Source organism: Pterocles gutturalis, unplaced genomic scaffold, assembly GCF_000699245.1.
Source record: "Pterocles gutturalis isolate BGI_N339 unplaced genomic scaffold, ASM69924v1 scaffold20560, whole genome shotgun sequence".
In the NCBI taxonomy this organism is placed as follows: Eukaryota; Metazoa; Chordata; class Aves; order Pterocliformes; family Pteroclidae; genus Pterocles; species Pterocles gutturalis.
Genome location: NW_010143902.1, coordinates 18,657 through 41,378, shown reverse-complemented (window position 1 = coordinate 41,378; position 22,722 = coordinate 18,657). Strand labels below are relative to the sequence as shown.

At 39.0% G+C, this 22,722-nt stretch overlaps 1 protein-coding gene across 1 annotated transcript in view; it reads left to right on the top strand.

Moving 5' to 3' along the window:
• SENP7 (SUMO1/sentrin specific peptidase 7) overlaps positions 1-22,362 on the top strand; it is a gene marked incomplete at its 5' end in the record, with an annotated part of 41,591 nt that extends 19,229 nt beyond the window's left edge. The window contains 14 exons of the mRNA XM_010084936.1: positions 967-1,113; positions 2,593-2,626; positions 3,457-3,630; positions 5,738-6,000; positions 7,064-7,197; positions 8,191-8,307; positions 9,804-9,923; positions 12,102-12,194; positions 13,020-13,231; positions 13,664-13,716; positions 14,053-14,090; positions 14,318-14,386; positions 16,570-16,720; positions 22,225-22,362. Coding sequence (XP_010083238.1) covers positions 967-1,113; positions 2,593-2,626; positions 3,457-3,630; positions 5,738-6,000; positions 7,064-7,197; positions 8,191-8,307; positions 9,804-9,923; positions 12,102-12,194; positions 13,020-13,231; positions 13,664-13,716; positions 14,053-14,090; positions 14,318-14,386; positions 16,570-16,720; positions 22,225-22,362 — 1,743 coding nt within the window. The remainder of the gene's footprint in view (positions 1-966; positions 1,114-2,592; positions 2,627-3,456; positions 3,631-5,737; positions 6,001-7,063; positions 7,198-8,190; positions 8,308-9,803; positions 9,924-12,101; positions 12,195-13,019; positions 13,232-13,663; positions 13,717-14,052; positions 14,091-14,317; positions 14,387-16,569; positions 16,721-22,224) is intronic.
• Between the last annotated feature and the right edge of the window lie 360 nt (positions 22,363-22,722).

Below are 22,722 nucleotides of genomic sequence, written 5' to 3'. Positions count from 1 at the left end.
TGGCCTATGTATTGTTATGCCAACCCTTTAATTTATTTCTACAGTGTTTAATTTTTCTTGCATGTTTGGACAAAAGTGAAGTGCTAAGAGCAGATATGATTAGTACCAGGAACAAGCAGTACCTGTGGTAATTTATTTCACAGATAGAATTCTGGACAGTCTTAGAAGAAGATCGCTGGCTCTGAAGCTTGAGTGTTTTTGCAGCATACAATATATTTAATATTTTGAAAATAAACATTTGGAAATGTTTAATATTACAAAACAGGAAGGATCAAATAATAATCTGAGCTAGAGATAGACATGATGAAGGTCTGTCTGTGAAAGAGTTTTTTTCACACAATGTTTTATATTGATCGTAGTTCAAGTCAATAGTTTCTTGTCATCCTCATCCAGTCATCTGTTGCAATTCAGTGCATAGAGAAGTTCAAGGATCTTTGTTGACAGCAGACAGAGAGGGTAAAGTTCCGTTTCCTGTGTGGCTAGCAGTGGAATTTGAATCTAAACTATCCAGAAAGGCTGTTGTCCCATTTTGGGCTTGATTAGCCTTGTGCTGCTTACTTTGACCTGGATTTGGGTCATCAGTGTAATTCTGAAACAAGTCAGAAGAGTCGTTGCTGCCTCTTCTCACAGATGCATTGTTTTGAGCATAAGCCTGTGTCTTGTACCTTTGATATCAAAAGGGGGTATTTTTTATTGCTCTGTTGTTTGAGTTTTTACTTGCCTCTAGAGTAGTAAAGAGCACAGGTTCTGTCTTGGGAACTTTAGAGGTGGAATGAGATACTGTTAAGGCCCTTAAGAACATTGTCAGTAATGATTGTGATAACATTTACAGCTGTTTTATGTGGAATTTCTGTATGGAAGTTGGCTTTGGGAGTAAATTCTTGCAAACGTAAAGAGAATATTCCTAAGGTTACAGGAAGGAAGTATCTTATGTAAAGTCTTGTAGTAAATTTACTATTTTTCCAGTTTTTAACAGAGTCGATTGATGATAAGTGTCCTATCAGCTTACCTTCTGGAAGCACACCTAGAAAACAGATGAACCCAGCACTGAACGTTGAATTTGGTAGTCTATACATTGGGAAATATAAATGGTTATCAACAGGTCCTGCTAGGGTAAGTTGATCTGTTATGGTGATGTTTTGAGAATATTTAAAAATTAAAATTCTGGTTAAGCAAGGCTAGTGGAACTTAACGTAGAAGCACTGAATTTTGATTATTGTTGCATGAAATTGCTTTGTCGAAACAATGGAGTGTGTAGTCTATTACCTTGTATGCTTGGATTGCTGTCAGTAGAAAAACTAACAGGGATTTTCTGTGGTCCCAATTTTCAGAGGTGAAGGTTTCGTATAAATGCTGTACTGGCACAGAAATCACACTGAGGAAGCTTTTCATGAGTTCAAATGAAAAATAATGGCCACGTTAGAGTTAATGTCACTTGACATGCACACCAGTTTCTTTTTTCTGAAATAGTACAGACATGAGAATAAAATAATCCATAGTGATCAGAGTTCACCTATCTACTATGCGTTTATCTTGCCTTTTAAACAGAAGATTGCTTATTTTGTAGCTTTAAAGAGCATTAAAAAATAGGCAACATGCTACTCACAGGTTGTAGAAATATAAGTAAAGGTGTACTTCAAATGGAGTATCAGCTGCAGGAGTTTCAACAGGACTTTGACTATGCTCCTTCTATATATTGCAGTTGAAAAATAAATGTTTGAACATATATATGTATATTTTTGCTTACAGGAAGACATTTTGAAATCTTGGATTGTAATAATAATTTCATCTTTTCACAAAACAGCAGTTTTGTGCAGCAGTTCTCATGCAGTAGAAAACATTTCGTTAAAATTTCCTAAATTAATATACCAAGATCATTTCAGGGATGAGTTGAAATATTTTTAGAATCAATACTTTTAGGTGGAAAGTGAAAATTTTCCTTGGAAAAAGAACTTTGTTCTTTGTGCTTACTGTGGTAATGTCAGAGAAACCTCTTCTCTCAGTGTATATGACAGCTCTCTGTTGAAGTGATGATAATGCATTTTACCAAGTCTTTAACATAGCAGCAGTATAAGTGGATACTTTAAAGACCTTTAATTCAAAAGTTAAGATAAATAGCAAAGTAACACCCCAGTATTGGTCCATTTGTAGTGTCCTTAATTCAAATAATGCAGCTGACAGTCTTTATCATGGAGTGCTTAAGCTCCTTTTGTCCCAAGTGTTCATAATTTTGTTTCTTTTTAAGGAGTCTGTAGGTAGCTTTGCAACTTTCTGCTTATTTCTCAGTGCTGAGCACCTCTGGAAATCACCTTGCTGTCATTTAGATTCTGCAATCTCTTTTTAGGAGTGTTTTTTTAGATGAAATAGGCAATATTAAGTCTCAAACCAGGCATACGAGACTTGGTAGTGTTAGGTTAACAGTTGGACTCAATGATCTTAAGGGTCTTTTCCAACTTAAATGATTCTGTGGTATTATTTTCAGTTTATTTGGCTATAAGCAAAGAAAGATGTACAGATAATTAAAAATTCTTACTTTGTTATAATCAATTTGTAAAAAGCAAACTAATTTATATTTTTTTAATCTTATTTCAGTTTACAACCAAGTATATTATGATCCCATTTCAGGGTAAGAGAATTTTTTTCTTTAGCCTTCTCTTAACTATATCTTTGAAGTATTGCATTAAAATACACAGTATACATTACATTATGAATAATTTATAATCTTATTTGCTTTCACAAAGATATTAAATAATTTTTTAAAATTTACGTTTTTCAGTAAATAAAAGTATTAGTGTCTCTAGTGTAAGCATTAATAACTTATCAGCTTCTTACACTTTTAAGGTGAACTTGTAGTTTTAATAGCCTTGCCTCACACTTTCCTGCTTATATTAAGTGTTGAACTATAGTAAATATGCTTTGCCTGTTTTTGAGGTGAAACATTCATCTTTTCAGATTGGGATTTTAGACTCTTAGGTTTATTAAATAAAAATGTGTGAGTTGACTGAAGCTAAGAGGAATATAACTGTAGATTTGCATTCAGTCCGTTTTTTCAAACATATGTGGTTTCTGTGTCTCGCAGGAGGTTTATGAGCAGTTCTGAATTGAATTGACTAAAACCAAGTAAGAGTTAGTGATTTGCAATATTTTTTTTCTATATTTGAGGGTATTGACTGTGGTTATTCTGAGCAAAAATAGTTTTTTTTCATGAAGAATCCTGCATTTAGATGTTTAACTTGTGGTGTTACAATTTAGTAACTTTGTTTTACATAGTTTGATATAACTGATTTAAGTATTAAATTATCAACACGCTTTATGTAATGCCAGGAATAAAATATACAAGTACTGTTTTAACAAAAACTCTAGTCATACTTATGTCTTAGTATGTAATTACTCTATGACTTTACAATTATCCATGGCTATGAAAGATATGGTTATTTTAAATTCTATTTTCTGCAGTGGCTCTTAACAAGAATATTAACCTGACAGTGGATACTCTGGATCTGAGAAGGTTTGGCTTGTGGAGAAGTGATGGTGACTGTTCTTCAAAAATTATAATTTTCCTTTGGTTGTCTGTGGATTATGTAGAAAAGGTTGAAACGCAATTAGGAAAGTTAGTTATCAGCAAGCCATGTGAGTAATCACTTTCCTTAAATGCAATGAAAATGTCTCATATATGACATGTCAATAAAGTGGTTATTTTATAGTTGTGCTTCTGAAATATTGAAGAAAGCCTGTAGCTTTTTAAAGTTAATTTGGTCAGTTTGGCTTTTCTAAAATGCCTCACTATACTTGTATTTGGAAGGAAAACATAACCGAATGTGATTCAAAACCACTGCTACTTAATAAAAACACCTTGTAACACAGTCCAGTTGTAATCTGTGTGAGGAGGCCTTCTGAAACTAGGTGTGTGTATAAGTATTTCTCCCTTTAAAAAAGGTGGGTCATTTTAAGTGTTCTTACTCTTGAGTAATGTATATGCTAGACAAAAGGCTTGGCAGATAAAGGTTGATTTGATCTTTGACAAGGCTGCATTGGGCCATTGCATTATTATTGGAGAAAATTTCCACTAAATGCCAAATGGGCTATTTAGTCTGTAGAGGCTCATGGACTGGCTCTGTTTGTTTTTCTAGCATGAAGCTCCGTGAAACTGAGTGTAACATTTGCTCAGATATTCAGAGTGGCACTGGGTTTTTACATTAGCAAAACCATTGCAAAATGACATCTACCAAAATGGTGATGTCAGAGTTGCCTACATGAAATTTAACAGTCTGCTTACCCTCTACAATCACCACCTGTATGAAAAATTGTACGTAATGTTAACTTTAAGAAGCATGAGTAGTTTGAAGTGAGATACTGAGTGAAATTTTAGCAGACTTACTTGATCTAAGTTTGTCAAAGTTACTGGTAACTTCTACAGACACAGCTCTCAGTGAAATGGGTGGAATCTGAGTATGCACCTGTGAGGCACTTTTTAATCTTAAGTTTACTTGACTTGATTATATTATTATTGTAGGAGAAACGTTCAGGTGTTGTTATTAAATTTCTATGCTTGAATGTTTTATGCCTTTTAAATATGTAGTAATGTAAATATTTTGAAATGTAAGTAGAGACTTGTTGAAACAAACCAGTGGTGGTTTTACAGATTGTGGAAATGGTTGCTATGATTCTGCTCTGCCTTCTTAGTGTGTTAATATTACAGGAAAATATATCACGCCAGAGCTGACAGCCTGAGAGGGGTGAGGCTGCTGCAACTCCATGTTCCCAGGTCCAACCAGTAGCAGGGCTGAAGATGTCCTGATAGGTAGAGCACACAGAGAACACATGTACACCACATATATACATAGCTGGCCACATAGATAACACAGGCACACAGCACTCATACGAACACAGACAGCACCAACAGCCTCATCCTGCTCCCCTCTGTGGCTGAGCAGGATGGAGGCCCACTTGTGAGAAAACAGAAATACACAGACACACGGACACACACAGACAGACACACAGAGACGCACACACAGACAGACACACACACAGACAGACATAGATACAGACAGTGGAATATAGGAGGTTCCACCTGAATATGAGAGAAAACTTCTTCACGGTGAGGGTGACAGAGCACTGGAACAGGCTGCCCAGAGAGGGTGTAGAGTCTCCTTCTCTGGAGACATTCAAAGCCCGCCTGGGTGCGTTCCTGTGTGATCTGATCTAGGTGTCCTGCTCCGGCAGGGGGATTGGACTAGATGATCTTTCGAGGTCCCTTCCAATCTCTAACATTCTCTGATTCTGTGATTCATTTGCCTGCCTGTGCTTCTTCCCTTAGCAAGCATCCCATAATAAGTCCTACACAATCCCCAATGCTCTTCCCCTGCATCCCATCATGTGTGCTGTACAACTCAGCAGCAACCCCCCCTCAGTCCAAAAGGTGCTCTGGCGTTGACTCATCTTGACAGGTTTCAGGTCTGGACCCTGGGGCTGAGGCTCTCCTGGGACAGCCCTGGGAAGGGCCCAGACTGGGTGTCCCTTCCTCCCAGCCCTTAATTCAGGTCCAGGCCTGCCATTGTGCCCCTGTGCTCCTCTGGGCTTGTGGAGGTGGGCTGGTGATCCCTGTGATGGACCTGGCAGGGTATTATTTGGGCTCTACCTCCTGCCAGTGTCTCTCTGTGCTCCTCTGTGGGTATGCAGACAAGTTCTTGTCAAATAACATAATAGTTAATACTATCCATTTTCTCCTTTTGTCCAGCCAAATCTAGTGAATTTGTATTTCTTGAACTGTCCCAACCACTCACAGAAGGGGAAGAACAGAGACTGAATGAACTGATTACAGAAGTGAGCAAGAAGAACAGAGCACCAGATCTCCCTGAGTTTTTGTCTTTGAAGCAAGCATTACCGTTACTTATGGACCTTTCTCCTGAAGAGAGCTCTTTTATGAGTTACAGTAAGGATCTTCTAAAGCAATGTATGCCAAAAGAGAATACCTCAGATGCTCATGAGCCTACAGTTCAGGTTAGTGAGTAGCTGTTGCTGGATTCATCACCACCTGTTGGCATTCATATGTTAAGTAAATTTTAGATCAACCAGGTGCAGAAAATAAGTTCTTTCTTGATCCATAGCTCAAAAAAAAAAAAAATGGTCATGTTTGTTATTTCTCTCTCACAGTAGGGCAAGGGTTGCAGTAAACTAGATTGTGTCTGTGGAAGGATGGTGTATAGACCTCATTAGTAAGTGGAAAATACTGAAGCTTTAGGTTCACTTATGGTTGTGTGTGCCTTGAAACTCAGGGATTTCCTGCCCTTGTGATGTCTCCAGGACAGCAAGTTGGGAGTTAATCAAGTAATGAGTGATGGACCCATTTTTCGCTTGATCTGGAAATCAAGGGGTGCAGCAGAGGAGGAGCTGTGTATCTTGCTCATTCCAGACATCTCAACACATTCTTGTGAGGGCTCTACAGCTTGAAGTGCTAAATGATTCCAAAGGCTGCTTGCTGGGGAGATGGGGCCGTGCAAGTTAATATACCTCCCTCTGAGGAATAAATGTCTCAACCCAACCCCAAATCGTTGTCACTTCAGAAATTATTATGTTTGTTTCCATCAGAACAGAGACAACTGATCAATCTGGCTACGAAACTATGAACTTAAAAATTGAGCCAGCCAGTTCAAATCTGTATTATTTTTAGGGAAACTGTTAAGAACTAGATTTTCAAACCTTCTAAGCATACACAACTCCTAGTAAGACAGTCTGATACTTGTCTCCATTCTTTCAGGTCTTGTTTCTGCTCCAAAACAGATTCTGCAACAGTTGGTTGAATAATACTTAAACAGTTTTAGAGAGAGATATGAACAGATGAAGACCTGCCATCATTTTAAAAGGGACATAACTTTTTTATTGTCTGAGCAGTGTCACATTTGCCTAAATACTGATGTTTACACTTCTGCTCTCCAGCAAGATTCCTCTTCAATAATGCAGGGTACTCCTGTGGGCTTCAGGCTTAGTTTTTGTGTGTTCTGTTTAACATATCAAATTGTGTAGTGCTTTTTGCTATTATTATTTTTTGGATTTTTTCTGTTAGGTATCAAAACCAAAAGTGGCTAGGCCCAGTTATGCCCTTGCAAATAGGCAGAACAGTGGTTGCTATTCTATCTCTCTGTCCTCTGCGCTGAATGAAGAGTGGAAAGAAGTAAGAGAAACTGGAGCAGTTGACAAGTAAGTATATTTCATGTAAATGAGAAGGAGAAAATAAACTGAGTAAACAAATTGTTGGAATAAAAGCATTCTGTACTTGCTTCAACAGTGTTGTGTGAAGAAATCCAAAATGTCACCAGAGTGTAGTTGTTCCTCTTTCCATCCTAATAGTTAATAGACAAAATGGATGTGTTAAAGGATGACAGAAAATCTCACAGAACTTAGAGAATACCTGAATTGTGATTACAAGCTCATATCATGGATGCATTGATGGGGGGGATAGGGTTTGTGCATCATGGCCTCTGTGAGTGCCTGTTACTCCTCATTCTTCCAGTACAGCAAACAGTAGTGAAGTATATTGCTCTTAAGAACTCTTGTCTTTTGCTGTCATTGTTTTTACTGACAGTGTAGCAGTTGGTTTTGTTTCTGCAACAGCAAAAATGGTCAGCTCGTGGTTCCAGTTAAGTAGGATGGTTGTTAATCTAGAGCTTTTTAAATACCAGTGTTAGAAGTAACTTAGGCAGTTTCAAGCCACATAGATTACGTATGCTGCATGGTGCGTAAACCCAAGTTTCCCACTTGGAAATGTGGGAGTTGTTATTGGAGTTTTAATGAATAGAAATTCACTGTTCATTCATACCATTTGAGAATATGTCCCCTAGTTTTTTTGTCCTTTTTATATAGCCATTTGTCAATTACTTTTATTAAAAATAGAAAAACAAGATGAGAGTAAAAAATAATCTCCTTTTCAAAAGTTTGATCAAAATTTCAGTGTGCAGTGGGTGGGGTGCATATTTCTTTTGTAACACTTAAGTACTGGAGGAAGAAATGGTAAATAACTTTTTACCAGTCTTATGGTACCTACCTATGGTAAATGAGTTAGTCAACAGTTTTGAGAACTACCACTTTTAACAGGTGTTCTAGAAATTCTTCTACATGTGGAACTGCCATACTAAGATGAATGTCATGTAAAACACAGTTTGTCGCTGTTACAACATGATTTGTGTTTTCTAGTTTAATTGTTTATCCACCCCCACCCGCAAAAGGAGGACTGGGAGTCACAAGAGAAGACCTAGAGTGCCTAGAATATGGAGAGTTTCTCAATGATGTAATCATTGATTTCTATCTTAAGTAAGTAATCACAACCTTCATTGTACCCTTCTTTCTGGGACCTGCTCTGGACTTGAATGTTACTGTAAATGTTGGTCACTACATATGATCCAACAATTTAACTTTTTTTGAAGCTTTTGTGTATTCTCAGCACTTAAATTTGTTTCAGTTTCATTCTTCTTGTCCCTCTAAAGGACTATGATACAATCCAGACAGAATAGTTGGGGGAAAAAAGACTCTTGGTGACCTCACAGAACAGAAGGCGCTGACTAGTTTTAAGCAGGCAGTTGAACAAAGCAGAGGGTCTGTACTAGGTAGTTACTAAGTTTGTATGAGGTGGAGCATCCTCTGCTATTCTGTGCAAGGGTTCAGGACTACTTCTGATGCAGAGCTCCTGCAGAAAGGAACACAGCTAATACTTCTTAAGGAAGTTGTGCTTGGCTTACCTGCTTCATGCCATCCTGCTCAAGTTGCTTGTGAAAGCAAGTTTTCCAGAACCAGCATTGTGGGCCACCATTCCCTCAAGCTGAGGTTTGTTGTCCCTGTGCTGACTTAAACATCAGCAGAAGTCTGTCTCTTCTGAAGGCTGTCTGTGAGAATTCGATTTTGCTTGGTATCAGCATGGCTGCAGTAACTGTGAGCGATAGGAAGCCATTTAAAACTTCTTGTCTAGAGGAGTGGGAAAGGAAACATGTACCAGAATGTTTCAATGTGATTTAACAGCAAAGTGACCTGTGTTTTGCTCTCAACTAGAAATAAATGAGCATGATCCTCTCAATAGCTGTAGCTTTATCTCACCAAAAATTGAAGCTTTGGATAAAGGAATTTAATGCAGTAATTGCAGAAACCCCTCTGCTTTTTAGATTTTGTTACACTTCCCGTGTTCTCAGTTTTCATTGTGTTGCAAGCTGTGTCATGTATGACCGTGTTTCCCAAATCACTGGGTGAAGCTGGAGGCATCTTGTGTAGGATGACTGCAATTTTGAGAGCTTTGGCCTTGTAGGATGACCAAATAAACACTCAAGCTGATGTTTACAGTACAATGGTCAACAGTAAAATTGTACTGAATTAGTATCTGTAGAATATTTGCCTTAACTTTCATGTGCATAACCTGTAGAAGTAAAATTGACAATTTATAGTACTGAACTGTTCTATGCTTTTTTGTAGCATAGGCTTATATTTGGTTAGGTTTTCAAGCCTGTCTTAATTGTGAGGGCTAGAAACCTAACTCGAAAAATAAATTCAGAAGCATTAATACTGGAGGAGAAATCTGAGATCAAAAATAACTGCATTCCTACAAGTTGCTTGGCTGCTACATACTCTGATGATGTCTACCCATGTGCATATTGAAAATAGAGTAGAGAGAAAAGTTTGTTGTGATTAGTGGCTGTGAAGGCAACTGATAGTAAGCACAACCTGAGTATGATAAGCCATTAAAATAATTGTCCTTCTTTTTTACCAGTAATGGTACTTTATAGAAAAGGAATTTAATAATTTCTTTCTTTCTGCTTTGGTAGATACCTGTTGTTGGAGAAGGTGCCAAAACATCTTGCTGACCGTACACACATTTTTAGCAGTTTCTTCTATAAGTGCCTGACCAGGACAGAAAAAAACTCTGAGGGGGATTTCAAAGTTTCGTAAGTTCCTTTTAGATGCCATTATGACCAGAAATAAGCTATTGATGCCACTTTGAAGTTCTGCAGATCATCTCCTAATTAGCACATCAAAGGATCTGTGGTTAAATGTTGTAACTCACAATTTAAGCATTCTGGTGTTTTTCATTAAAATCTACATGTGATTCATACTGAATATGAATTAAAATGTTATCACTTTTCTCCAACTTTATCTGACTCTTTACTTCTGACAATTATCTATGGATTTTGATATTTTTATAATAAACTCAGAGTTTTGCAAGGCATGCATCGTTTTTAGATTTACAACATATTGGTAATAAATTATTTTCCAAGTATTTAGTAAGAAAATTTTCTTACACATGAAGTTTACACATCTGTTATTTAACAGTTAAGCACACTGGGATTGGACAGTTTCATGAAAAGGTATTATTAAGAGCTAAAGAACCCTGTATCACTTTTTGTTTTCAGCTAAGACTGTGTAAAGGGTAGGACCATGCCTAGCACGATTTCTGTTCTGTCTCATCACTGATGTTTGAGACTGGAGCTTGCCCTGCCACCTCACTTATGGTGAAGATCTGCTGGCAACTTCCATTCTGTTTTCATCATTCAGCTTATCAAAGTTTTTTTTCTGTTTTTCTGAAGTGATTTTTCTTCTACTATCCATGAAGTCCACAGGCTTTCCGTTCTACTGGCAAATGAGGCCACCTGAACAGAGTTGTGCCATCTTGTTTGTGTTACAGTCACTGCTGGGTGAAAGCTATGTTAAAGGGAAAAAATGCAACTTCTGTAATATTTTCAAAGATGTCTCAAAAATTCAAGGAGCTGTGCTTGAGAGAATGTCTTCCATCATTTTACTGTCTTCTGACCCTGAACGTTCTGAGGTGGAGACAAAATTATCCACATTAAGGATGCTGTTGTGCCTTGATCTGATTCCTTTTACAAGGCTGGACTGTCCATGACCTTCTTGAGGAACTAGAATGGCACTCTTAATTCACCGTATTTGAATGACTGTAGCTGCTCCGCATCAGCAGATAGCTTTGGAAATTCCAGTTTTGTGTTTGGGTATAGATACTTACCTGGTGAATACAGGTAGTCAGGGTTTTTTTGTTTCTGTGGGGTTTTTGTGGATAAATGGATAGTGGAAAATTGGGCTCTGTATTGTTGTAATTGAAATTAATCTCAACCGATACAGATACTTAACTTAAAGACCCTTTGCTTCTCTTTCTTCACACTGCTTAGGCAGTAGACTGAGAAAGCTGCTTCTACAGGTGCTTTCCCAGGTTGCAAACATGCCATCCCCTTTTAAGTTCCCAGTACTTCTAGAGTCATGTAGCAGAGGAAGTTTGCAGCAAGTCTTCACTTAATGCTGGCCCATGCAGAGTCCCACAGCAGCTGGTTTTTACATTCCTCAGTCCTTTTCTCCCATTCCTCTTAACCTGAAGTCACGTTTCTTGATCACAGATCAGGATGGCATCAGAATGGTCATAGGGATGTCTCCTGAGTAGAGTGAATTTTGCTTTCAGATGATATTGGAGCAAAGTTCTATTAACCGTTGGTTTCTGTTTCAACTTGTGCAAACTAAGAAAGTTGAAAATATAAATTTAGGTTTCTTTTCAAATTTTTCTTATTCTCTTAGTATCCTGTCCTCATGCTTTATTTCTGTAGGAACTGGAAATGAAATGTGCTCCAGCATTTAAAGCTGAGGACTGGAGAGAGTCTGTTTCAGTTCTGGCTTTGCTACAGGTGTGTTGCATGACCCTATGCAAGGCATTTAGCTTTTTCCTTCAGAAGATAAGGTTGTTTAGACAGGCCTTCAAAAGTGGTATTGTGAAGTTTAATTCATGGGTATTTATAAATTGCAATAGATCTGTTTTTACACTGGCTGGTGTTTAGATGAGATCTTTGCATTTAGTGTAGCAAAGTGCATAAATAACTGTAAGAAATCCTTTCAAATCTTTGGATCATCTTTTCCAGAAGAGTTTTAAGATGGTTCAGAAATTGCTTGTTAGTCACCTGGACTTAATGGTGTGCTGATTTTTTTCTTTTACTCTGTTGTGGAAAATTCACCAGTAAATGAAAAATCCATTGAGGGACTGTAAAGATGTAGGAGTACTAATCCCTATACCTTGCTTTAACTGGAAAGAGCAAAGCCGAACAACAACTGTCATTTGATTTCTGCAGGGCGGCACAGAGAAGACACAGAAGAGTAAGGACATGGACTCGTCATATAAATATCTTCAGTAAAGATTATATTTTTGTGCCTGTGAATGAGGAGTAAGTCTATGTGTTTTAGACACCTTTTCTGATATTTAAAGATTTAAATATTTGAATGCTGTGGTGATAAAAAGATTTATGTCTGTAAGCTTGGCTCATGGGAAGTAAACACATTAGGTTTTGAAGATGTAACAGGTGTGGCATGAGTAATTTTTGAAGTCTCTTCAAAAGTTTAGTTGTCTTCGATAAACTTTGCATCTTTTGTTTTTTGTTTTACTGAAAATTGCTTTTATGTATTTTTCAAAATAATTTGTGAGTCATTTTGATGATTCCTGTGCACTGAAGTAATATTTATATAAAGAAATCACAGCAACTCATAGTGTTAATGGATCAGGATTAGTACTTCGGTGGCCTGTGCCTTGGCCTGGTGGAATAACTGACCTGCACATGGAAACTCCAGTAAAACTGAATAGTCATTGGGAGTCACATATGCCAAACAGCTGCAGAAAGAGATAAGGCTCGAAGCCTGCCATACCCTCAGCTATATTCAAAACTGGGATCACCATCACAGATTATTTTATTACTTTTTTTTTTTTTAGTAGTGTGGAATGGGTGATGAGACACTGATAAATTGCTGTGTTGGGTTTGTTGGGGTTTTCTAAAGGAGCTGAAAATTAATTTTGTTGTTATGCCACAATGCAAAGTAAAAAGCAAGTGAGAGGGTTAGTATGAGATACCATGAAGGAACATGGCAGTGATTGTGTGTGTCACAGAACAGTTGTCCGTGAGCTCTTGATGTTATGAAAACTTTAAATATCCTTTTCATAATGAAATGTTATACAGTTTTGACCTTTTTTTCCCCCCCCTCTCCCCACTGCTGGGCAGGTCTCATTGGTACATTGCAGTTATCTGTTTTCCTTGGTTAGAAGAAGCTGTGTATGAGGAGTGTCCCCATCAGAATTCATTAAATCACCAGCCTCAACAGTCTCCATTTGGGTCAGAGAGTGAGAACACTAGAACTGGTTCAGTGTTGGCCTTTTCTGTTAACTGGAAGGATGAAGAAGAAGTGGTTGCTAACAGAGGTTTATTCTCAAAAGGTAGGTAATCTAGAAGAAAATTATGTCAAGCCATATACAGTTCTAATAGTGTCTTAATCTTTGAAGGACAGATATGATGTCTTAAAAAGTGTCTTTCACATCAAGATTGATGTAATATGTTTTTGTATTACCATGGATAGCAAGGACTGCACTGAAGTCTTGTTGTCCACAACTCTGGAAAATACTGGAAGGGACATGTAAAATCAGTGGCTCAGATCCCATCATGAGTGGAAAGTTCTTGGATTTCAGTAAGAATTTTGTCAGGAAGGAAGGTCCTCAGTAACTCTGCTGTTTGAGCATTCAGAAGGCGAGCAAAATTGGTTAATACTTTACTATCATATTTTGAATACAAATAGTCATGAATTTGAAAATGAAAATATTTAAGTTAGGAAATATTTTCTTAAGACTTTTAAATTTGTTCTTCTGTACTAGGTAGCAATGAGTTTGCTGCTTCTGCTTCAGTCCTGGATTCAGCTATTTCTAAAGTAAGTGCCTTTTTGTACTGACAGAGGAAACATGTATTATGCTATTTCTGAAGGCTCTGTGACTTGACCAAGTGATTTTGCATTATTTTTTTAGCAGCAGCTGTCAATGTTTGCATGGCCTGCTGCATGCGTAAGGCACTTTGAATTAGCCCGAAGTCTTCCTTTGCCTACCTATGTTGTCTATGCTATGCTTTCATGTGTTTTTAAAAATTATGTATCAGTTTCTCCTTTTCTGAAATGGGAGCCTCTCTGGCTTTAGCCTTAAATCTGTGAAGATGTTTGAGTTTGTAATTGTTGTAGTTTTTTTAAGGTTATTTTTATTTTCTCTTTTCCCAGATGTCCTTAAGTAATTCTAAAAGGCAGATTTGTAAAAGGTACGTTTCTGTTTTCATACTAATATTGTATCATTAAATTATATTAAGAAATTCTGCAGTCTTTCAGTTGTCATAAAGGCACAGATGTAGGAACTTCTGCATTTTTTTTTCCGTATTTGTTTAGATATTGATGCTCTTGTTAATCTGTACTCAAACAAAATATTTGCTTCAGTAGTGTTGGTTATGAAAGACTACAATGATTTTTTGTTTGTTTTTGTTGTGTACAGGCCTTGTATACTCATCTTAGATTCTTTGAAAGCTGGTTCCGTGCAAAAGACAGTTCAGCTTTTGAGAGAGTAAGTAACTACAGTTTCTGTTTATTAGAAAGAGATGCTATTGATCATATTTCTATGTTCAAAATACTTTTCTCTATAAAGGCGTAGATTTCTAATGCTAAAGAGCCATGACAAAGAAAACTGTAATAACAATACAGAGGCTTGTGTGAAAAGCCTGTTTTCATTCTGCAGCCCAGATATAATGCAAAAATTGTAAAGTGGACAGTCTTTTTGAAAAATAAAATAAAAATTAAAAGTAGAGGGGGGTTTTGGATTTTTTTTAATCTGCTTCAGTAATGGAGATTGTTTTTAAGGGTAGAAAAACAGCTTCTTTAAAACGGATACTTTGAAATTTAAATGATTAATTTTTCAAAGGGCTGATTGTAATTTTTTTTATGGACCTTACAGAATTACAGTGTTAAATCCACTCCTATCTATGTGCATAAAAGCAGAAACTAGACTGAAACTGTCTAAAAGCTTGATATGGCAGTGTAGTTACATTGGAATGGTATTATTTGTTTTGAAAAGTGAGAGGAAAAATATATGCAGTCTTTTATGTGATAAGTAGGTAAGTATTGGAAGAACGTCTTCAAACTTTCAGTAATTCTACATGCTCCTAATGAGTTTAACATCTATTAATAACTTCTTAAAATATTGCTAATATTAAATATTTGAAGCTAAACAGAATTGTTTGTTTTCTGTTGTCTTCACTTGACTGACAGGAACAAAAATCATTAAACCAAATAGTACATCCTTCTTGTAAAAGTAAATTTTTCAAAATACTATGTGAGGGTTAAATGAGAATCAGAAATTTTTGTGAAACCATCTTTTCCCTAGACAGAGGCTTCTGCACCATGGGTGTCTTGGGAAGAAAAATGAAATAACCTTTTTTTTTTTTTTTTTTTTCATTAGTCTCTGTGGGATGTATTAACTTAGTATTAGTACTCTATGCTTTGAACTACTCCTGGTGTTGAAATTTCAGAGAGGGTGGTTTCTGGGGTTCAGAGGGTTGTCATGAAAAGTCAGAAAACAAAGAGATGAAACTGTGAGATCAGGGAGGTCTGGGAGGCAGACCTCTTATTCCTTCAATTTGCAGTTACACCATGAAAGCAGAAGTTTAAGGAAACTGATGCAGGGGTTCCATGACCTCTTCTTTCCTTGAGTTGATTTTTGTTGTGTTTTGGGCAGTGGTCAGGCTCAGACAAATTTAATTTTTAAGTCTGCAGTCATAGGTTCTTGCAGTTTCTAGGGAGTGTGCTTCACTGAATTGTCTTCATCTTTGAATTGTTTCATGTTTGCCTTCTTTTCACAGTTGCCATTTTCCCCAAAGGTGTTTTGGGTGTTTTTATTCTCACAATTGCAAGGATTTGGGGCTTTCAAAAATTACACACAAGGTCTGGCTTAATGTATATATATATTTTTTTCCCTAAAGTCAGAACTTATGTTTGATTTTTCACAAGCCCTTAGCCTTTGCAACTCTGTCTAAAGCTGGCAGAGAAGTATAGGTAACTGTCACATTTGAAAATCAGACCCTTATGCTTTCAATCCCACCTCCAAAATCAGTGGTCAGCCCAGTATGTGGGGCCAGTGTGTTGCTACTGAAGCACAAAACCAACAGAAAAGCATGATAATAAATAAGTCATAATCATTAAGGAAGTGATCCCTTAAGGTTTTTAACAAGTCTTTATATATCTTGTACACTAGTATGTTGCAAGGGTTATATTAGTGCAACTGTAACTGCTGTTCTTTGTAAGGTGAATTCTAAGGTTTTTTTTAAGGGTTTTCTTAGGTTAGAAAACCCCCTCTGACCTCTTAGGATGAACCCAGGAAAGAAATCTGTGTGATAGCCAGGAAAGATTACTTGAGTTCTTCCTTTAGTTAAGGCTTAAAAATGTCCTGGTATCTTAATAGCTTGAAGAAACTCAGCACAAATAATTGGTTTTTTTTAAATAACGTCATGCATCTTTCTGTTTTGTATATTGCATGTGACCTGGTAGAGACGCCTCTGAGTGTGATAGAATATTGGATAGTGGAAATTGTGTTGTTCCTTGTATGAATTTCTTTGACAGCTTCTGTGAAAGAAATTGGTTAAAGCTATTTTAGCTTTTTGGCCAGCTCCAGAACAGTATTGAGTAGTATCCCAAAATGCATTGAGCTTGGGAGTTATTTCTCAAGTATTTAATCTATTTGCTTTCTTTTGTTAGGTACCTTGAAGTGGAATGGGAAGCTAAACGAAAAACATATCGGGAATTCAATAAATCAACAATGATTGACCTGTGTCCCAGAGTGCCTAAACAAGATAACAGCAGTGATTGTGGGGTCTATTTGCTGCAGTATGTGGAAAGCTTCTTCCAGGTACAAAAGGAAACTACCTTTCTCTTTTTCCCCAAATCACCCTAAACCCCAGAAAAGTGTTTCTGAGGGAAATACTGTGACACTCAGCCTAAAAAGTATCAAAGCCATTTGAGGAAGAGGAGGTAAAACCCATTCTTCAAGTAGTGGCAGGGTTCTTTGTATCTGGAGCAGAGACAGTTTTTCTTCTGTCTTTGTTGGCAAGCATTTCTGACCTTATAGTTTAATGTTGCTTTTACATTGACACATTCAATATCCCTCACTATTTGGATGTATTTGGAGTCTATTTAGTTTATGCATTTCTGGCCTACAGATGTTAACTGAGGCATCTTTTCAGTGCATCTCTTCTTGCAGCCTCTAAAACTTTGGTCAGCTTCTGCATTGGCCTTCGAGTGGCTCTGCAGGCAGCAGCTTCTGCAGAGAGAGGGAGTGGGGAGTCCTTAAAAGGGAATGCACAGATCTTAGGCAGCCTCTCTGTCCTGTTCAGCACATACCTTTAATCATCTGCATGATTACCATACCCCATCTGCATGATTACTGTACCCTATTATCTGCATGCTGGGCTTCAGGTGCTGTCTTTCAGGGTGTCCCCAAGTTTTCCTCGCCCTGATCAGTGCACTGCCCTCTTGCTCTGTCCTTTGAATGGCTCTGCTTGTTTGATGCTTATACATGTGGTCCACATTATCTCTGGGAGTCTTGTGCATGGAAAGCTTTATGTGGGTCCTTGGCCAGTGAACAGATTTTTCTTCTGTAGTAGAAAAGATTGCCATTCCAAGGCACCTTTATCCTAATGCACACAGCGTGGGGAATAAATGTGACGGATTAGAGATCTGTATGCAGCTGCAGGGCTGTGGTCTTGTTGAGATCATGGGGATGTGGTGGGATAGCTCATGTGTCTAGAGTGCTGTGATGGATGGATACAGGCTCTTTAGGAAGGACAGGCTGGAAAGACGAGGAGGTAGAGTTGCCCTTTATATGAGAGAGCAGCTGGAATGCATGGAGCTCTGCCTAGGGTTGGATGAGGAGCCAACTGAGAGCTTATGGATAATGCTTAAAGAACAGACTAACATGGGTGACATTCTGTGGACAGATAGAAGCAGCCTCATGTTCACAGGCCCTGGTCACTGTGGGGGACTTTAACCACCCTGACATCTGCTGGAGGGACAACACAGAAGGACATAAGCAATCTGGGAGGTTCCTGGAGAGCATCGATGGCAGCTTCCTGGCCCAAGTGATAGAGGAGCCAGTGAGGAGAGGTGCTCTACTGGACTGCATACTCACAAGAAAAGAAGGTCTGATTGGAGCTGTAAAGGCCAAAGGCAGCCTTGACTGCTGTGAGGTGGAGTTCAGCATCATGAGAGGAAGGAGCAGGGCAAAAAGAAAGATCACAGGCCTGGACTTTGGCCTCTTCAGGAATCTGCTTGGAAGAGTTCCATAGGATAAAGCCGTGGAGGGAAGAGGGGTCCAAGAAGACTGATATTCAAGGTTGATATTTAAGGAACACTGCCTCCAAGCTGAAGAACAGTTCATCCAAACAAGCAGGAAGTCAAGCAAAGATGCCAGAAGGCCTGCATGGATGGAGGAGCAGCTCCTGGCAAAATGCAAACATAAAAAGGAAGTAGACAGAGGACAGAAGCAGGAACAAGTAACTTGGGAGGAATGTAGAGACACTGTCCAAGTATGCAGAGACGTAATTTAGAAAGCCAAACACAACTGGAGTTTAATCTAGTGAGGAATGTCAAAGTCAACAAGAAGGGCTTCTGTAATTCTGTAAGCAGCAAAAGGAAGAGCAGGGAAGATGTGGACTGACTGCTGAATGGGGCAGGGACCCTGGTGACACAGAACAAGGAAAAGGCTGAGCTTCTGAATGTCTTCATCTGTCGTGACCCAGCACATAGAACCACCCTGGGTGGGACGAGTGGGGTTCGCGGAGGTTCTATATATATATTGCCTTGGGGCAAATTAAGGTGAGACGGCACCAAAGAATTGCATACTGGCTTATAATTTTTAATGTATATAATTGTTTAGGGAAAAAGGGAAAATGTGGGGTATATAATTGTTTAGGGAAAAGGGAAAATGTGGGGTATACAACAGAGTCAAGGGAAAAGGAAATCACTTGGTAAAGACAATCCATGAATATTTTACCGTCCACTAATAACACAAAATCTCATAGTAATGGGGCAAGGATAGCATAATTACCAATATCACTAGGGTTAGTAATAAGCACCACCAAAATAAGCAATCTACATGAAAATGTACTAGGGGAAAAGGGAAATGTAGGGTATAAAATGTGGAATATAACTGAATTATAAAAGAAAACAAATTACTTGATAAAGACAATTCATGCCAACACTACCAACCGCCAACGACACCAAATCTTACAGCAATGTGATAGCGACAGCATAATCAACAATACTAAGAAACCCACAGCCGTCACAAAACTTGCAATCACTTAACCAGCAACCGTTTACAACACTTGCAATCACTTTTCAGTACTAAAATAAGCAACCTACAGAAAACCTGCTAAAACAGCTCCAAAAGGAGCTGGCATGAAACTTATAAGGTGTTGCCATATGTGCCAGAGAGAGAGATCAAGAGATAACTAGAAGAGAAAAAGAAAGGAAAAAGAGAAAAGAGAGAGAAAAGTTTTCACCACTCTTTGGATCCTTGGAAAAAAGCATTGACATCTTGAAAGGTGGGGGGGTGTTGCTCGATCAGTCTGTCAGCATCTCAGGAGTCCTCAGGTGGTGGGCGCAAGCACACCTTCTCTTTGCTTATTCACCTCCTATAGGCAGAGGCAATGCCTTGCTCGGCAGGTATTTGCTACTTTGTTGTAAGAGCAAGACTGAGTCCATTGTTAGACTCAGCAGGGGTTTGCTGTCCATCGTTGATGGCCTTACTGAGCAGGGGCTTTGCCAGTCCATGGAGTAAGGCTTTCAGCGCATTCCCCGCCATCTTCTTATCTGCAACTGGAATGTTTTGAGACACCACAAGTCATTGGAGACAGTCAATTTGCAGTCTCTGCAAAACTGCAGGAATAGTTCTCCACATCATCTCACTCTTTTTGTTAACAGGACTGGCTTTCAGGAGTCCCAGGCCCTAGAGACTGGGGAAAAGACTGGAGCAAGGAAGACGTACCCCTGCTGGAAGAGGATCAGGCTAGGAAACACTTAAACTGGACATTGAAAAGTTCATGGGCCCTGGTGGGATGGTCCCATGAGTGCTGAGGGAGCTGGCTGATACCATAGTTAGAGTACTCTTTATAGTCTTTGAACAGTCATGGCAATCAGGAGAGAATTGGAGAAAAGCAAGTATCACTTTTATCTTCAAAAAAGGCAGGAAGGAGGACCTGGGTAGTGGCAGGCTGTTCAGCTTCCCCTCAATCCCTGGGAACGTGATGGAGCAACTAATCATGGAAACTATTTCCAGACATGTGAAGGACAAGAAAGGGATTGAGAGTAGTCAGCATGGATTCACCAAGGCAAAAGGGAGTCATGCTTGACCAACCTGATAATCTATGACGAAACGACTGGCTTGGTAGATGAGGGGAGAGCAGTGGATATTGTCTACCCGGATTCAGCGAGGCTTTTGACGCTGTCTCCCATAAGATCCTCATAGAGAAGCTGATGGAGTATGGGCTGGATGAGCAGGCAGTGAGTTGGATTGAAAAACAGCTGACTGGATGGGTCCTGAGAGAGGTGATCAGTGGCAGGAAGTCTACTTGGAGACCAGTAACTAGCAGTGTACCTCAGGAGTCAATACTGGGTCCAGTCCTGTTTAACATCTTCATTAATGATCTGGATGTTGAGGCAGAGTGCACTCTCAGCAAGTTCACAGATGACACAAAACTGGGAGGAGTGGCTGATACACCAAAGGGTCATGCAGCCATCCAGAGGGACCTTGACAGGTTGGAGAAATGAGCCAGCATGAACCTCATGAAGTTCAACAAGAAGTGTAGAGTCCTGCGCCCAGGGAGTAACAACCTCAGGCACCAATATATGCTGGGGGTCAGCCAGCTGGAAAGAAGCTTTGCCAAAAAGGACCTAAGAGTCCTGGTGGACACCAAGTCGAACATGTGCCAGCAGTGTGTTCTTGCGGCGAAGAAGGATAGCAGTATCCTGGTCTGTGTCAAGAGGAAAGTTGACAGCAGTTTGAGGGAGGGGATCCTTCCCCTCTCCTCGGTGCTGTGTCCAGTTCTGGTCTCCCCAGTACAAGAGAGCGATGGTGCTATTGAAGCAAGTCAAGCAAAGGGTCACAAAGATGATTAAGGTACCCCAGTATCTCTCCTGCGAGGGAAAAGTTGAGAGAGCTGGGACTCTTGAGAGCAGGCTCAGGGGGGATCTTATCAGTGTGTACGAATATCTGAAGGGAGGGTGCAAAATGGACAGAGCCCTCTCTATTCATTGGTGCCCAGTGACAGGACAAGAGGCAGTGAATGCAAACTGAAACACAGAAGGTTCCCTCTGAATGTTAGAAATGCCTTTTTTTTTTTTTTTTTTTACTGTGAGGGCAAACAAGTTCTGTCACAGTTTGCCCAGAGAGATTTGGAGTGTCCCTCCTTGGAGATATTCAGAGGCCATCTGAACATGGTCCTGGCAATTGGCTTCAGGTGGCCCTGTTTGAGGAGGGGGGTTGGACCAGGTGACCTCCAGAAGATCCTTCAATCCCTCAACCATTCTGTGATTCTTTGATAGATGAGTTGAGCTCTTGTGTAGGTGGAAAATGAAATTCTTTACTGATGGCTAGATGCCATTCTCTAATAGTGGGGTCATGTTCTGCTTGCAGAAACAAGGGCAGGACAAGGTGGTTGTAATTTGTTCTAAATATACCAGGGCTCACAGACTGCAAATCATGATGTGTTTTTTGCTTTGCTTTTTTCAATTTATCATATGCTACTTTATTCAAAGGAAGGAGAAGGTGAAATATAAGCATGGCAAAAGAATGAAGAGGGAGAGAGGGGAAAAAATTGAATTTGGCAAATTAGATGTGATGTTTTGGTCTTAGTCCAAAGCTGCCAGCATCTCTCAGCCATTTCAGTTTGCTATCCTCTTTTGTTCTGAATTCTCCCCCTCTCGTGTCCTGCTAAAACTGCTAGCAGTGTTCTTGCTGAGGCATGAACATGCCTGAGGCAACAAAACCTCATCATGCTGTATGCCTGATCCTTCCCTACAGTGTGATTGTGCGTGTGTGTTTTGTGACCAAAGTGCATCTGTCCCTTGTTAGGTATCAACAGTATGTCTAATTGTATGATAGTACATGGCATCTGCTTTGAATATGTATGTTTAAGAGAAATGGTGATAAACTGTTTGATGTTTACCATGAGTAGCTTGTGGTAAGGGTATGTATATAGGTGATTACCATGGAGGAACTGGAATTTGACCTTGAAGCCTGTCACGGTCTCATGGCAACTTGTTTGTGCCTCCTTGGTCTCAGCAGTAATGGAAGGGTTCCAATTCTTTGAGGGCTGCTTTAGGAAATTCATGCCGTATTCATTTTTCTGTTACCAGAATCCCATAGTTAACTTTGAAGAGCCACTGCATCTGGAGAAGTGGTTCCCTCGTCAGCTGATCAGAAGCAAAAGAGAAGAAATTCGAGACCTCATCTTGCAACTGCACTTTCAACAGCATAGTGGCAGCAGCAGCTAATAAATCTAATAAGCCAGACCTGGCAAAGAACATTGTTGTATAAAGTAACTGGAACTCTGCTTAGCAGCTTTTGGACTCTCTGCATTTGAAGGAAGAAAAAAAAGAAGCTAACTACAAGAAGTATTTTGTTTGTTCAGTGTGTATTTATTTAAAGAATTTTTTTTTCATTTTGGTAGTGGGGGGGAAGGAGAACGTTGTAGATAAGTGTAAATATGTAAGTTAAAGCTGATACATATGGATTGCTAATTGATTCTTTAGTTGGAATATGAAAGCAGTGTACAGGTTATGTGCCACAAGGATGTAAAAATATTTTCATCTTTTGGAGCCTGTTCTTTACAATTCTATATAAACACATATGAT